This window comes from Molothrus ater, chromosome 25 (assembly GCF_012460135.2).
Source record: "Molothrus ater isolate BHLD 08-10-18 breed brown headed cowbird chromosome 25, BPBGC_Mater_1.1, whole genome shotgun sequence".
Lineage (NCBI taxonomy): Eukaryota > Metazoa > Chordata > Aves > Passeriformes > Icteridae > Molothrus > Molothrus ater.
In genome coordinates, this window is record NC_050502.2 from 2,041,819 (window position 1) to 2,057,213 (window position 15,395).

Consider the following 15,395-nt stretch of genomic DNA (forward strand, 5'->3'; position numbering starts at 1 on the left):
AGCCCTCCCTCCCCGACCTGTCACCTTCAGACGTTTATCTGCTGCTGTTGCTAAGGCACACTGAAGGTGACAAGACCTGTGACACCCAGGTGCTGCTGCAGATCTGACACTATCTTGGGGCTGTCATTGCTGTCCCCAACTCCAGCTGCTTCCCAGCTCTTCCCCATCTCCTCCAGCAGGTCACTGATCCCAACCCTCCACTCTTGGCATCAGCTCTCACCTCCAAGAAAACCCCATAGCAGCTTCTGCAGCCCCAGCAGGGTTTCCGGCCCTGGGGAGCAGATCCTGCTGGTCCCTCCATGCTCGGATGTGGTGGCTGTCACCCTCACGTGGCCCTGCCGTTGTCACCATCCCCTGCTGCAGCTGCATCCCTCTGTGTGTGTGGAGCAGTTTGCTTTCGGTTTCCCATCAGCCAGAGTGCTTGGCACTGCCATGGATCACCTCGTGGCCACCAAGCACTCCCAGTCGCCTGGAAATAAACAGGCAGCGAGGAGGAAAATCCCAGAGCTGGGGATGGGGCTTGTTGTGTGGCTCTGCTGGCCCCAAATCCAGCCCCTCACAGATCCCTGTGCACGGATCTGTCCAGGGATCCACCTGCACCTGTGCAAATGGATCTGCTTGTGCACATGGGGATCCATCTGTGCACAAATGGACCCAGCCATGCACACGTGGATCTGTCCATGCACACGTGGATCCACCCATGTACACAGGGATCTGTCCATGCAAACGTGGATCTGTCCATGTACACAGGGATCTCTCCCTGCCAACATGGATTTATCCATGTAAACATGGATCTGTCCATGCAAACAGGGATCTGTCCATGCACATGTGGATCTGTCCATGCATGTGTGGACCCATCCATGCCCCCAGATCTGTCTATGTTCATGTGGACCCATCCATGCACAGGAATTTGCCCATGTCTGTGCAGATCTATCATGCACATGAATACAGCTGTCTGTCCATGCACATCCCTACAGATGCATCTGCTGGTGCACGTGTGGGTCCATCCGTGCAGATGGATCTGTGCTCACGTGGGCTGATCAATGCTCATGGATCTGTCCGTGCACACCCTGCTGCTGGATCCATCCCTGCACGTGCTGATGGGTGTCCATCATGTCTGTGTGTCTGTGTCTGTCTGTGTATGTCTGTGTATGGCTGTGTGTGTCTGTGTGTGTGTCTGTGTCTGTGTGTCTGTGTGTGTCTGTGTCTGTGTGTGTGTGTCTGTGTGTGTGTGTCTGTGTCTGTGTCTGTGTGTCTGTGTGTGTCTGTGTCTGTGTGTCTGTATATGTCTGTCTGTGTGTCTGTGTGTGTCTGTGTCTGTGTGTGTGTGTCTGTGTATGTCTGTCTGTGTGTATGTCTGTGTGTGTCTGTGTGTCTGTGTGTGTGTGTCTGTGTGTGTCTGTGTCTGTCTGTGTGTCTGTCTGTGTGTCTGTGTCTGTGTGTGTGTGTGTCTGTGTGTGTGTGTGTGTGTGTGTGTGTCTGTATATGTCTGTCTGTGTGTGTGTCTGTGTGTGTGTGTGTGTGTCTGTGTATGTCTGTGTGTGTGTCTGTGTGTGTGTCTGTGTGTGTGTGTGTGTGTCTGTATATGTCTGTCTGTGTGTATGTCTGTGTGTGTCTGTGTGTGTGTCTGTGTGTGTGTCTGTGTCTGTCTGTGTGTGTGTGTCTGTGTATGTCTGTCTGTGTGTATGTCTGTGTGTGTCTGTGTGTCTATGTGTGTCTGTGTGTCTGTGTGTGTGTGTCTGTGTGTCTGTGTATGTCTGTCTGTGTGTGTCTGTGTGTGTCTGTGTGTCTGTGTATGTCTGTCTGTGTGTGTCTGCGTGTCTGCGTGTGTGTGTTTGTCTGTGCCCAGGGATGAGCAAGCACACACAAATGCCAGGCCCAGAACTCTGTGTCTGTGTGTGTGTGTGCTCTGAGAGGGGTCCCTGCACACCCAGGGGGTTTGTGTGTATGTTCACAGGTTCACAAGTGCCCAGGGGTGACCATACACACACAGGGGTGTGTGAGCACATGTGCACGTTCCGTGTGCATGCATGCACAGCTGTGTGTGTGCACACACGTGTGCCAGGCTCAGGGCTCTGTGTGTGCCCATGGCTGCCGGTGCCCGGCGTGCCCGTGGCCATCCAGGGCTGGTGTCTGTCCCTGGCACATCTGTGCAGATGTGCGTGTGTGCCCAGGTGAGCTCACCCGCGTGTGTTTGTGGTAACGGGGACTCACACACGCGGTGCCCCGGGCCGAGCCGTGCCGAGCCGATCCGATTCCGGGAAATCCGAGCCCATCCCATCGTAACCGAGCAGCTCCAGCCTGACCCGAACGGCGCCGATCCGAGCCCAGCGGTGGCGAGTCCAACCCACCGAACGACCCGAGCGGTTCCGATCGGCTCCAGCCCGACCCGCGCGGTTCCGATGGGACCTGAGCGGTTCTGCTCGGACCCGAGCGATGCAGATGGGACCCAGCAGTGCCGGCCGGTGCCGCTCGGTGCCCTCCCGGTGCTGGCCCGGCCCGGGCCCCGCGGGGCCTGGCGTCTCGCCAGTGATTTCTCATAAACCACATGCTGCCGCGGCGCTATAAAGGGGAGCGCGGCCGCGGCGGCGGCTCAGCTCGGCCCCGCTCGGCCCCGCCGCTGCCGCCGTCTCGCCCGCTCCGCCCGGCCCCGGTCCCACGGCAGCCCCCATGCCCCGCCTCGGAGCCAAGGTACGGCGGCCCCTCCCGCTCCCCGCGGCCGCGGAGACCCCCCCTCAACCCCCGCTGCCACCTGTGCGGGAGCGGCGGCCCCCGGTGTCCCCTGTCCCCGTGGTGGGTCCCCTCCTCCGGGGGTCCCGGCTCCCGGCGGGGGATGCTCCAGCCCCGCCTCGGTTGGCGGTGGCAGCCCCGGATCCGCGGGGTGAAGCCGCGGCTCCAGCCCCGCTTCCCGGATCCCGGTTCCCGGTTCCCGCCTCCAGCCCGGTCACCGTTCCCAGACCCGGCGTGGGGAGGCCCCGGCTGCAGCCCCGGCCCCAGCCCCGGCCCCGGCGGGGGGATGCTGCAGCCCCGGCTCCATTCCCGGACCTGCGCGATGAGGCTCCAAGCCCCAGCCCTGCTCCAGCCCCGTCCCGGTCCCCGGCCCCGTCCCCAGCCCCGTTCGCGGCTCCAGCCCCGTCCCCAGCCCGTTCCCGGCGGGGTGAGGCTCCGTTCAGCCGTGGCCACATCTCGGCGGTGGCCCGGGCGGCATCTTGGAGTTTCACAAGAGGGGAGGATTCCTGGACATCATCCAAGGGAAATTCCCCCCCACCCATCACCCAGGCACCCTCTCCCTGCCGGTGCCCCGGGAGGCGGGGGTGCACCCCCACCCGAGGGTCCCCGCCACCCCCTCCTCGGGAGCCTTGGCTCCGAGACAAGCCCCGTTTCTCACCGGGGTCCCGCCACGGATCGGGGCCTCCCCGCTTCTTTGCAGGGGGATTGGGAGGGAAATTTGGGACGAGGCCAGAGCTGCTGCATGGAAAGAGCCCGGCGGGGGCAGCTGGGGGGGTCTGGAGGGTGGGAAGAGGATTTTTGGGGATGGGTGGGTCAGTGTGTCAGATGGGCTCTGGAGAGCCAGGGCGGAGGAGGAGATTTGCAGGAGAGACGGAGAAATGGTGCGGGAGAAGGGAGAGGGGCTGGATTGGGAAGGTGGAGGTGGCCAAGAGCCACATCCAGGCTTGTGTCACCGGGCCTTGGGAAATTCCCTGCTGACCTGGAGCTCCTAAAAATAGCAGGATGGGGATAGGCACGGGGTTGGAGGACCACAGTGGGATTATCCTGCTGGACCGTGGCCAAGTCCCGGCTACCACAGAGGTGGTCACGCTGCGGGGTGGTGGAGAGGGGCAGGGGGCTTGGCGTGTGTGTGGCTTATCCCTGCTTCAAACTCTTCCCGTGTCGTGCTCAGGTGTGCCTGCTCCGCTGCTCCCTGCTGCCGTCCCTCCTCCTCCTCCTGCTCCGCATCCATGAGACGGAGCAGAACAGCTACTGCGAGCAGATCATCACCGAGAGACACCTGGCCGAGCTGGAGGAGCTGGTGAGTGCCCTGCCGGGGCTGTGCCGTGCGATGGGGGTTCATCCGGGGCCAGACGGGCACAAAGCAGCTCTTTTTTAGTGCTGAAATAAGGAAATGGGGCGATTTTCAGCTGCCCTAGTGAAGCGATGGTACCCAGGAGCTGAGCATCCCTGGGCACAAGGGACAAGTGGGCACCGGGGGGTGACAGATGTCGTGCCTTTATCAAGGGAGCCATGGAAAAGTGACGCCAGGAGGAACGAGAGGAGAGGAAGCGGGAGCGAGGCCGGGAAGGGGACAGGAGTGAGGCTGGATGGGTGCAGGGGCGCGGGGGAAGCAGCGCAGGGGCCGGCGCTGCGGGCTGCGGTGCTTTCTGGGCGGCTGCGCAGGGGTTAAGCAGAGGAATCCGGCTGCATTCCTGAGTCCAGCTGCTTGCCTGGAAGCTGGGCTGGCGACGGGGCTGTGGGTGGGTGGCAGGCAGCGAGGGGGGCCCGGCCGGGCGATGGAGCCGGGCGCTGGGGCCGTCATCCCGCCCAGCCCGTGGGCAGCTCTGGGCGCTGGCAGCCGCCCCGCAGCACGGCCAGCCCTGCCCCAGCCGATCCAGCTGCCGGGGCCCTATCTCTGTCTCCGTGGCCCTTGGCTCACCTCCGAGCGGGGAATCACGCGGATGTTCAGGGGAGAAGCGGGAATCGGGGGCACGCAGGGATTTGCAGGGTTGTCGCAGATTAAATTCTGCCTGCAGCAAGAGGGGTGTGCGGGCGAGGGACGGGAGCGGCGCCTCCGAGTCCCCGAGCGCTGCTCCGAGCTCGGTGTAACGGCCGTGTCCGGGCTCGCTTCACCTCTTCCTCTTTAACCACCGAGCTGCGGGGCCAGGAGCCTTTGCTGTGGGCGAGCTCGGCTTCCTCTGCCCGAGCCCTCTCTGCACTGCACATCCCCGGAGCCTTTGCTCTCCGCCCAGGGATTAAAATTGGGTCCGCGGCTGTGGGAGAACGGGGACGGAGCAGGTTTGAATGGGAGATGCGGTTTTTCCTGCCTGGGATTGCAGCCCTCTCCTCGCCGATGGAGGAGCTGGCCCTCGCTCCAGCGCCTGCAGGATAATGGAGCAATTGTTTCCGGGACGGCATCCCAGGCTAGAGGAGAATTGCCGGCCGGTAATTCTGCCAGCCCTCGCCCTCCCAGCCTGGGATGGCAGCCCGGAGGGAGTGCGTTTGGTTCGGGTGGGTTTTTCCTGCCATTGGAAAGGGTCGTGGCATGGGCGGCCGGCAGCGCTGCGTGTGGGACCCCGGCGCTGTGCGATCCCGGAGAATGTGTGACCCCGGTGTCACGGCCACCTCCTGCACCGCACGATGCTCTTTTGCAGCCTGGATTTAGAGGAGAGAGTGCTGCGGGAGAGACCCGAGGAGAATTAAGCAGGGCTGGGCTCTGCTGTGGAGCTGGCAGGAAGAGGAGGAGGAGGAGGAGGAAGAGAGGCGGGGTGGGAGCAGGCAGGGAAAGGCAGGAGAAGGTCTGTGAATTGGGGGAGTGCAACATCCTGATGGCAGCAGGAATCCTGAGCTCACTCCTGCCACTGCATCAACCTTAGGGATGTGCCTGTGTGAGGAGGAGGAGTGTGGGATGGGATGAAGCAGGAATGGGAGCAAAGTCCTTCTAGCTCTGTGGATTTGGGGGTCTCAGGCACCCCATGCCCAGACCATGGCATATCTGGGTGGCTCAGCCCCTGTGCTGTCCCTGGGGATGTGGGTGACATCCTGCTTTGTCCTTCCTGGAGATGTGGGTGACATCCTGCTTTGTCCTTCCAGGCTGACACCCAGATGCAGCACCCGGGCAGGGTCTCCTTCAAGTTCATTGACAAGATGCAGTTGGTGAGTGGTTTCTTGCTGGGGACAGTAGGGGACAGGAATTGGGGCTGGCTGGGGCATGGTGGGAGGTCCCCAGATCCCCACTCTCCCCTCTCATCTCCCTTTGCAGGAGACAGCCCAGGAGGGACCCATCCTGCTAGGCCAGGTGGCTTCCAAGTCCCACTTTGGAACCCTGTGGGATTGTAGAAAGGCATTTGGTGCCTCTGTGCCTCAGTTTCCCCCAGGCAGAGTGGGATGCCCATCTGGTAACCACTGTCACTTTTTGTCACTGTGTCCTTGCAGAACAACTCCATCTGCTATGTGAAAGCTGCTTTTCCCCTGATGGGCAAGATCCTGGAGAGAACAGAGTTCAAGGAGAACTCGTCCAATGCCCAGAAGATGAAGATGGTGCGCAGGATGTACAAAAGCATCGATGACAACGTGGACCCCTGCATCAGGGAGGAGGATGATGAGGAGAGAATGGTACAGTCACCCCAACCTGGTGGGGCTTTGGACCTGGGTCCTCATCCTGGGGTGCAATGGGATGTCCAGAGTGTCACTGGGGTGAAATGGGATGTGCAGAGCATCCTGGGGTGCAATGGGATGTGCAGAGTGTCCCGGGGTGCAATGGGATGTGCAGAGCATCTTGGGGTGCAATGGGATGTCCAGAGCATCCTGGGGTGCAATGGGATGTCCAGAGCATTCTGGGGTGAAGTGGGGTGTCCAGAGCATGCTGGTGTGAAATGGGATGTGCAGAGCATCTTGGGATGCAATGGGATGAGCAGAGCATTTTGGGGTGCAATGGGATGTGCAGAGTGTCCCGGGGTGCAATGGGATGTGCAGAGCATCCTGGGGTGCAATGGGATGTGCAGAGCATTTTAGGGTGCAGTGGGATGTGCAGAGCATTTTGGGGTGCAATGGGATGTGCAGAATGTCCCGGGGTGCAGTGGAATGTGCAGAGCATTTTGGGGTGCAATGGGATGTGCAGAGTGTCCCAAGGTGCAATGGGATGAGCAGAGCATTTTAGGGTGCAGTGGGATGTGCAGAGCATTTTGGGGCGAAATGGGATGTGCAGAGCATTTTGGGGTGCAATGGGATGTGCAGAGTGTCCCGGGGTGCAATGGGATGTGCAGAGCATTTTGGGGTGCAATGGGATGTGCAGAGTGTCCCGGGGTGCAATGGGATGTGCAGAGCATTTTGGGGTGCAGTGGGATGTGCAGAGTGTCCCGGGGTGAAATGGGATGTGCAGAGCATCCTGGGGTGCAATGGGATGTGCAGAATGTCCCGGGGTGCAGTGGGATGAGCAGAGCATTTTGGGGTGCAATGGGATGTGCAGAGTGTCCTGTGGTGCAGTGGGATGTGCAGAGGGTCCCTGGGTGCAGTGGGATGTGCAGAGCATTTTGGGGTGCAGTGGGATGAGCAGAGCATTTTGGGGTGCAATGGGATGAGCAGAGCATTTTGGGGAGCAATGGGATGTGCAGAGTGTCCTGGGGTGAAATGGGATGAGCAGAGCATTTTGGGGTGCAGTGGGATGAGCAGAGCATTTTGGGGTGCAGTGGGATGTGCAGAGCATTTTGGGGTGCAATGGGATGAGCAGAGCATTTTGGGGTGCAGTGGGATGAGCAGAGCATTTTGGGGTGCAGTGGGATGTGCAGAGTGTCCCAGGGTGCAGTGGGATGTGCAGAGCATTTTGGGGTGCAATGGGATGAGCAGAGCATTTTGGGGTGCAGTGGGATGTGCAGTGTCCCGGGGTGGGTGTGTGGCAGGGCTGTGGAGCAGAGCAGAGCTGGGATGTGCATGGAGCCACGAGGAACCAGCAAGTCAAGTCCTGCCTTGGGAGTGCTCTGGTGTCTGTGGGGTGACACTGGGTGGTCATGGAGCTGATGCTGAGCCCGGTGCTTCCTCCAGCTCTCACAGATGTGCTTCAAGGAGTTCACCACGTCCCCCTACGAGATGCTGGTGCTGGTGAAGGATTTCTTCCAGGAAATCAAGCGCCTGCTGCAGGAACGGGAGACTTTTGTGAAGGATTGCAGCCAAGTTTACCGCAGGGTGTGCCTGGGACCCAAGAAGGCTGGATCCTCACCAGGTGAGATGCCAAGGCTTGGCCTCTGCCCAGTAAACCTGTGCCAGTCTGGAGTCTGGGGGGCTTGGGCTCGCCTGCATGGAGCACCTTAAGAATCGTGTGTCTGTGGGTGTGGCACGTGTCCACCTTGGCCCCTTTCTGTGTCAGCGAGCTCTGCATCAGTGTCAGGGGAGAAGGGGCTGGCTGCCATTTGAAGGTGGGATTTGGGCTAAATCCTGTTGGAACAAGGCAAGGGAGAGATGTGAGGGGGACCAAGGAGGCGTCGGGCTCTGTCTCAAAGCCCCGATGCTGGGTGGAGCATAACAGAGAAATGGAGGGACTGCTGTGCCACCAACACGCTGCATGACCTTGGCTGTGTCACTTCAGCTGCCTCGTGCCTCAGTTTCCCCTGGCCAAGCCTTCGGGGCGAGTGCTGCTGTCGGGGTGGAGGAGCCCTGTGTTGCCGTCCGCGCTTCCGCGAGCGCCCGTGCTGTGTTTGCATGGAGGAGATGTCCCACTGTCACCCCATGTTGGAGCTGTGCCATGTCCTTGTGCCGTGGGGACCTTAAACGTGGCTCTCTGGCTCCTGCAAGTTTTGAATAACCCACTGCCATCAGCTCAGGGGACCCGGTGACTCGGGTTTGCTTCATCCCACCCGCTGCTTGTCACCCTCACGCTGCTCCTGCCTGTTCCCTGCCTCTCCCTGGCTCTCCCATTTTTTGAGGGGCTGTTTGACCCGCTTGCCTGGGGCTGCGGGGAGGGACGGGGACAGTGCCCCCGACCTCAGATCTGCTGCCTGTGCCCCTCTTGGAGGCTGGTGACCCCACGGCTGTCTCTTCTCTCTCCTTCTTTCAGGTGTGGGGACAGATCCTGACTGCAATTGCCTGTCCCCTGCCCTCCCTTCTGCCACCCAGCCCTCCCTCTCTGCTGCCACTGGCAGGGACACGGCACCCGCTAGCACCCGGGTCCCTTCCAGCCTCCTCCATGCCACCCTCGCTGACTTAGAGGCCCCATCTCAGCCCCCCAGTAGCACGGACGGGGGCTCAGGGACCGAGGAGGTCCTGGCTGCCGGGCTAGGTGACACAGCGCTGGCCCCCGGGATGAAGCAGACAGCTCCAGGCAGCAGTGCCGAAGCCCTCCAGGATCCGGCCGGGACGCTGAGCCTGGCACTGGGTGACATCCCCGTCCTCCGTGGGGATGGAGAGCTGGTGGAGTGGGGCACCGGCCACCTGCCGCAGGATCCAGGCCAGCAGTGGGGAGGCTCCATCCTCCCGGAGCAGCGCGGCGGGCTCAGGACCAGCCCTCCGACAGCATCGCCCAGCGCAGCCCGGATCCGTCCCGCGGCCGCGGTCACACAGCTCCGCTTCTCCAGGATGGCCCCGGAGCTGCGAGCGCCGGGCAGCGCCAGGGCCAGGGCCAGGGCGTGGGGCTGGGGGCTCAGCCGGCTGCGGGGCCCCGAGGATGGCGGCGGGGCCGGGCCCAGCTTTGACTCTGGCTTTGTTCTGGGCGCAGAGCAGCGCAGGAAGGAGCCGCCCGCCAGCGAGGGCCGCCAGGAGCCCCTCATCTACATTACGGTGGCCAGTGTGGTGGCCGTCCTGCTGGCCACGGGAGGGCTGCTCTTCTACAAGTATAAATCCAGGGTAAGACCCCAGCTCTTCCCCTCCCCGGGCACTGAGATTCTCTCCTGCCTCAGTTTCCCCACTTGTCTCGGCCAGTGTGGTTTCAGACCCATTTTCCCCATAATTTTGAGACTGGAGGACAATTAGTTGGTGGTGCTGAGCGTGGTGGGAGGGTGTTATTTGGGATATTTGCCACCCTGCTGCTGCAGCCTCCTCCCCTTCCCCAGGGCTCATTTCCCTCCCCCACCTCATCTCCTCCCCGGGCACCGAGATCCTGCCTCAGTTTCCCCACTTGTCTCTTGGCCACTGTGGGTTAATCCCCATTTCCCTTATAATTTTCCTATAATTTTGAGACTGGGGGACAATTAGTTGGTGGTGCTGAGCGTGGTGGGAGGGTCTTATTTGGGACATTTGCCACCCTGCCGCTGCAGCCTCCTCCCCTTCCCCAGGGCTCATTTCCCTCCCTCCACACAGGTCCTGCGGCGGCCGCTTGAGGATGGAGGCTGCGACCCCGAGGAGCCAGAGAGGAGGTGGGTGTGACACCATCCTGCATGGGGGGACCTTGGGGACCCCCACCCTGGGTGACCCTGCCCTAAACCCCCCCATCTTTCTGTCACAGGGCGCTGCAGGGTGCAAGGGAATGTTCAGAGCTGGAGACTCAGGATCTCTGAGGTGATCAGGGGCTGGGTGGGACCTTGAAGGGCTCCGGTCTGAGCTGTGAGGACAATATTGTGTCTCCATTGGTGCTGACCTTGGCCATGAGCAGGGAAATTCTGGGTGGGAAGACACGGACAGGAGCAGGTCTGCGCCCCAGCGCTGCCAGCATGTGGTTTCGCAGCTCGTTAATCCATTACTGGCACTTTCTTAATATACATAGTATTTTTTCCTGTGGTTTTCGTGTGTTTCTCCCCACGCTGCCCTCCCTGGCAGAGCCCCAGCTCCTGCTCATCTCTCTCCTCCTTTTCCCAGGGCCCCAGGCAGGATGTGAAGCTGCTCGGGGGGGACGGATGCGGACGGAAGGAGGGTTGGCACGCGCCGGCCTCGCCGCGATCCCACCGTGATGCTGACACTCCCTCTGCCCTTGCCCCGTGCCGGTGGCCAGAGACTGCAAAAAACTCCCTGGCAGGGACAGAAGGATGGGGGGATGTGCCCTGAGTGGGACCCCTGGGCACCAGGAAGCGAAGGGCTGGAGCCATGCCTGCAGGCTGGTGTGATGCTGCGGTGCTGAGCAGGACCATGGAGTGCTGGATGTGGGTGATGGAAGCTGATCCCACTTGGACACGGCCAGAGCTGCATGAAGATGGAAGGGATCGGCTCCCCAGATCCTCTGGCTCTTCTCCCATGCCAGCAGAGTGGGTTTGGAGCAGCACCCATCGCCTCCCTTCACCCTGCCTTTCCTGAGGCTTCAACTGGAGCATCCTGAATTTTGGGGGGGGCAGTCCTGAGACCCCCAGCCCTGACTTGCAACTCAAACCCTCACACTGTGAATATTTAAAGCCCACCCGTCCCTGCACGGGGCTGGGTTTGGGGTGACCCTTGGCACCATCCCAGTCCCTCCCCATCCTCCTGTTGTTAGGGCTTATTTTTTATTTTTTAGTAGAATGGATGAAAGTCTTTATCCTGCACAAGTGTTCTGGGGGGGCCGTGTGCCCCTCACAGGGTCCTCACCACGAGCTGGCCTCGCTGGGATTCCATTTCTTTGGTGACTGCGCTTTGGAGAAGGGAATGGGGCTGGGAAAGATGGGATCCACGTGGGTGTAAGAGCTGGAACTGCCCCAGCTGGGCACCCTGGGGCTTTGGGAAGAGCCTGATTTGGGACACACCAGCCCTGGATATGCCCCGAAATCCAGCAGCTCCCTCCAGCCCCGGATGAAGCGTGGCCCGCGCTGCTCTGGGAGTTTCAAGCATTATTTTTATATGAAGGATGAAAATATGGACAAACCCAACTGTTTTTAAAGAAAGCATCACTATTAATTTGGGGTTTTTTATATAAATATATATATATGTGTGTGTATTTATGACTGGCAGAAGGAGGGGGTTCCTGGGCGAGGGACTGGTGTAAATCAGGATAAAAGCCCTGATGCAGCAGGAAGTCTGGGGCCAAACTCCTGGTGGTGTAAGTCACCAGTTTACACTGTGGAGGAGCTGCTCCTGGGGGAGAAAACTTGCCTTTACCCATGTTGGATTTATTTTGCCTTTTTTGTTGTTGTTGTTGTTGTTGTTTGGTTGGGGCTTTTTGTTGGTTTTGGGATGGGTTTGTTTTTTTTTTATACAATGAAATCCTGAAATATTTTATACAAAAGCATTTAAAAGTCTATTTAAAGAAAATAATGGAAAACAACTTGTATATTTAATATTATTAATAAACAGAGAGGTGTAGCTTGGTGTAAGTCTGGGATGCAAGGGGGGACTGAGCTGTCTCAGCCCTGGAGTCCCTGAGGGGGTGACTGGGGTTGAGTCCTGGTACTGTTACCCTGACCTGCTTCCCTGTGGATGCATGTGGGAGTTCATGGCCACTGGAATGAGGGCAGAGGGATTCATCTGCCCTTCCTGCCCCAGCTCTGCTGGCATTGCTGAGACCTCCAGGCACCAGCTCTGGCGCTGGGGGCCCCCCAAAATCTGTGTGAACGGTTGGGAAGCAGCTGTTTAAAGCAAACACACTTGAGGCAAAGTTTCCTGGAGCACTTTGCTTAGAGTGACAGTCCTGGAAGAGGCATTTCCTCCCCCCCTGCTGCTCCCCCTGCTTCCCTTTCTTCTTTCCAGGAGCAGGGGAGCCCCACATCCTGCTCCCCCTGCACACATCCAGCATCTCCAGGGGGATGCCAGGGGGCTCCCACACCACCCTGGATCCCTACCAGCCCATGGGGTGTGCAGGGTGAACACCCCCATTGCTCATCCAAGGGGGTGGCAAGGGCAAGAGGGGATTTGGGAGCATTCTGTGAGTGCCACGGCTGAGCTGCTGCCTGGTTTGCTGACAAACAGGATTCCTCGAGGGGAGCTGACTCAGCCCAGCCCTTCCTCTCCCCAGCAGCAGCCGGGGGTTTCCCAGGTCCACATCCCCTTCCCAGGGAAGTGGGACCTATATATATCCTGCTGGATCCGTGCCACGGTCATTATGGTCACATCTGGGGGGTGTTTGAGGCCAGAGGCTGCTCTTAGGGGTGGGCACCGTGCCCGGGTTTGGGGGTGCTGAGGGCAGTGAGTCTCTGGCCTGCTCCAGGGTGCTCCAGGGTGCTCCAGAGCTGCACAGGAGAGGGTGGCTGGAGCTGGATGATGGCAGCTTGAGGCTGTGGCAGAGCTGGGGGGCAGAGGTGGGAGCATGCCAGGCTGCCTGGCATATTTTATTTTTTCACCAGTCCCCAACCCCTCTGTACTTACACCCCACAGTCCCTCATCCCTGACTTTTTCTGGGTGCTCTGTGTGCTGTAAAAGCAACTGGAAAATGCAGGAAAAAAGCTGAACTCTGTCTCCCTGCCCTCGGGTTCAGGTCAGGAGGGTCCCTCTGCTCCTCATGCTCCCAGCTGGGGCCTTTTCCCCACCCTATTCCTGGCCTGTGTGGGGGCAGGATGTGATTCCCTGCCCTGGGCACCTTCCACCCCCAGCCCCTGCAATCTGGGGGGCAAAATCTGCTCTCAGCCCCCCACTCAGGAACCCCATGGGGCTCCATCCTTGTCCCTCAGCACTTGTAGGGGAGGGTAGAAAAGAACCCCCCAGCCCAGGGCACGGAGGGTGGGGGCACCCGGGGGTCCCTCCTGGGGTCCCAAATGGGTGCTGGCACTGCAAAAATGTGCTTTGATGGGATGAGAACAGGGGGTTTGGGGGAAAAGATGCATGGTGGGAGGGGAAAGCATCAGCAAGAGGCTCCCAGGACCTGAAGCACGGGCTGGCATGGAGTGGCACAGACTGTGGTCACCGGGGGTCCTGGGTGTCCCCACACCCGGGCTGTTTGTGGCATTGGCAGGGCTGGGACACCTCGGGCTCATCGTGTTGTTCCAAAACCTCCCAAGCACTCGGAGACCCCCCCAGACGTGCTGAGACCCCCGGCAGGAGCCCCCAGAGAGCTCGGCCCGCCCCGGGAGCCTCCCCAGCGCCACCGCAGAGCTGCTGACGGGGCAGGAGCGGCGGAAAGGCCCCGCGGCCCCGGGGCACGGCGGCTCCGGGACAGGGGTTTGGCCCAGGAACTGCTGCAGGATTTGGGTGCCCAGAGGCCGTTTTGTGGCCAGACAAAGTGATTTTGGTTAAAAACCGTTATCTGCTCTTTCCCCTGGGGTTTTAACCCACACGCGGATGTTTTCCCAGCTTGGATTTTAAGGGAACAGCCCCGGGGAAGTGAAGGAGGAGCAGGGCTCAGGCCTAACCCCTCCCGGCTGCCTGGGGGGCGTTTGGGGATGGGGTCGGGGTGGCCCCCCCGCCTGTCTGTCTGTCCTGGAATGTCCCCAGAGCCCGGGTGGGGACTCTGTGGACCCGGGACCGCGGTCCGGGATGCGGATGGGGACCCTCAGTGTCCCTGAACCGGGGCAGGTTGGTTGTGACCCTCCCTGGAATGCAGGAGCTGGCTGCAGGAGGGTGAGGAGGAGGAGGAGTGCGGGAGGAAGCCCTGGCCAGGCTCAGCACCCCCAAAAAGTGCTCAGCACCCCCAAACACTGTTCAGCACCCCCAGGCTGGGCTGGGGATGTGGACGGGTGAGTGCGGGGACGCGGTGGCTCCGCTCGGCTCGTTAATGGCTAATGAGGGCCGGGAGGGCACTGCCCTGACCCCGGGCTGGCGCTGAGCCGGGACAGCGGGGCCAGCACGGCCGAGCCTGCCCGGGGCCAGGGAGCCGGCACCGAGGGGGTTAACACACCTGGGGATGGACACACACACACACCTGGGGATGGACACACACACCTGGGGATGGGCACACACAGCTCTGGGGATGGGCACACACACACACACCTGGGGATGGGTACACACACACCTGGGGATGGGCACACACACACACACCTGGGATGGGCACACACACTTCTGGGATGGGGCACACACACACACCTGGGGATGGGCACACACAGAGCTGGGATGGGGCACACACACCTGGGGATGGGCACACACACACACCTGGGATGGGCACACACACCTGGGATGGGCACACACACTTCTGGGGATGGGCACACACACACACCTGGGGATGGGCACACACACACCTGGGATGGGCACACACAGCTCTGGGGATGGGGCACACACACCTGGGATGGGCACACACACACACACCTGGGGATGGGCACACACACACCTGGGGATGGGCACACACACACACCGGGGATGGGCACACACACACACCTGGGATGGGCACACACACACCTGGGGATGGACACACACACACACCTGGGATGGGCACACACACCTGGAGATGGGCACACACACACCTGGGGATGGGCACACACACCTGGGGATGGGTACACACACACCTGGGGATGGGCACACACACCTGGGATGGGCACACACACCTGGGATGGGTACACACACACCTGGGGATGGGCACACACACACCTGGGATGGGCACACACACACCTGGGATGGGCACACACCTGGGGATGGGCACACACACACATGGGAGATGGGCACACACACTTCTGGGGATGGGCACACACACACACCTGGGGGATGGGCACACACACACCTGGGATGGGCACACACACACACACCTGGGATGGGCACACACACCTGGGGATGGGCACACACACACCTGGGGATGGGCACACACACACACGGGAGATGGGCACACACACTTCTGGGGATGGGCACACACACACACACACCTGGGATGGGCACGCACACACCTGGGGATGGGCACACAGCTGGGGATGGGCACCCACACCTCTGGAACCAGACAC

At 60.7% G+C, this 15,395-nt stretch overlaps 1 protein-coding gene across 4 annotated transcripts; it reads left to right on the top strand.

The window, feature by feature from the left end:
- Window positions 1-2,615: 2,615 nt before the first annotated feature.
- On the top strand, window positions 2,616-11,904 carry CSF1 (colony stimulating factor 1). 4 transcript variants are annotated; one of them, XM_036398326.2, is made up of 9 exons: window positions 2,616-2,691; window positions 3,902-4,030; window positions 5,806-5,868; window positions 6,148-6,327; window positions 7,753-7,930; window positions 8,762-9,546; window positions 10,000-10,055; window positions 10,145-10,197; window positions 10,495-11,904. In XM_036398326.2, the coding sequence occupies exons 1-8, from the start codon at window positions 2,671-2,673 to the stop codon at window positions 10,194-10,196; spliced, it is 1,464 nt and encodes a 487-aa protein (XP_036254219.1). In that variant the 5' UTR covers window positions 2,616-2,670; the 3' UTR covers window position 10,197; window positions 10,495-11,904. The 4 variants fall into 4 exon arrangements, with proteins under 4 accessions (XP_036254219.1, XP_036254220.1, XP_036254217.1 ...); XM_036398327.2 differs by having other exon boundaries at window positions 9,419-9,546; XM_036398324.2 differs by lacking the exon at window positions 2,616-2,691 and adding an exon at window positions 3,623-3,810.
- The last annotated feature ends 3,491 nt before the right edge of the window (window positions 11,905-15,395 follow it).

What these genes read in the sequence shown, in the direction of transcription:
- CSF1 (XM_036398324.2), top strand. Translation starts at nt 3,733, where the DNA reads ATGGGGATAGGCACGGGGTTGGAGGACCACAGTGGGATTATCCTGCTG. An exon ending in AGGATGATGAGGAGAGAATG is followed by an intron (nt 6,328 to 7,752) that starts GTACAGTCACCC and finishes TGCTTCCTCCAG; the next exon opens with CTCTCACAGATGTGCTTCAA. An exon ending in TCTACAAGTATAAATCCAGG is followed by an intron (nt 9,547 to 9,999) that starts GTAAGACCCCAG and finishes CCCTCCACACAG; the next exon opens with GTCCTGCGGCGGCCGCTTGA.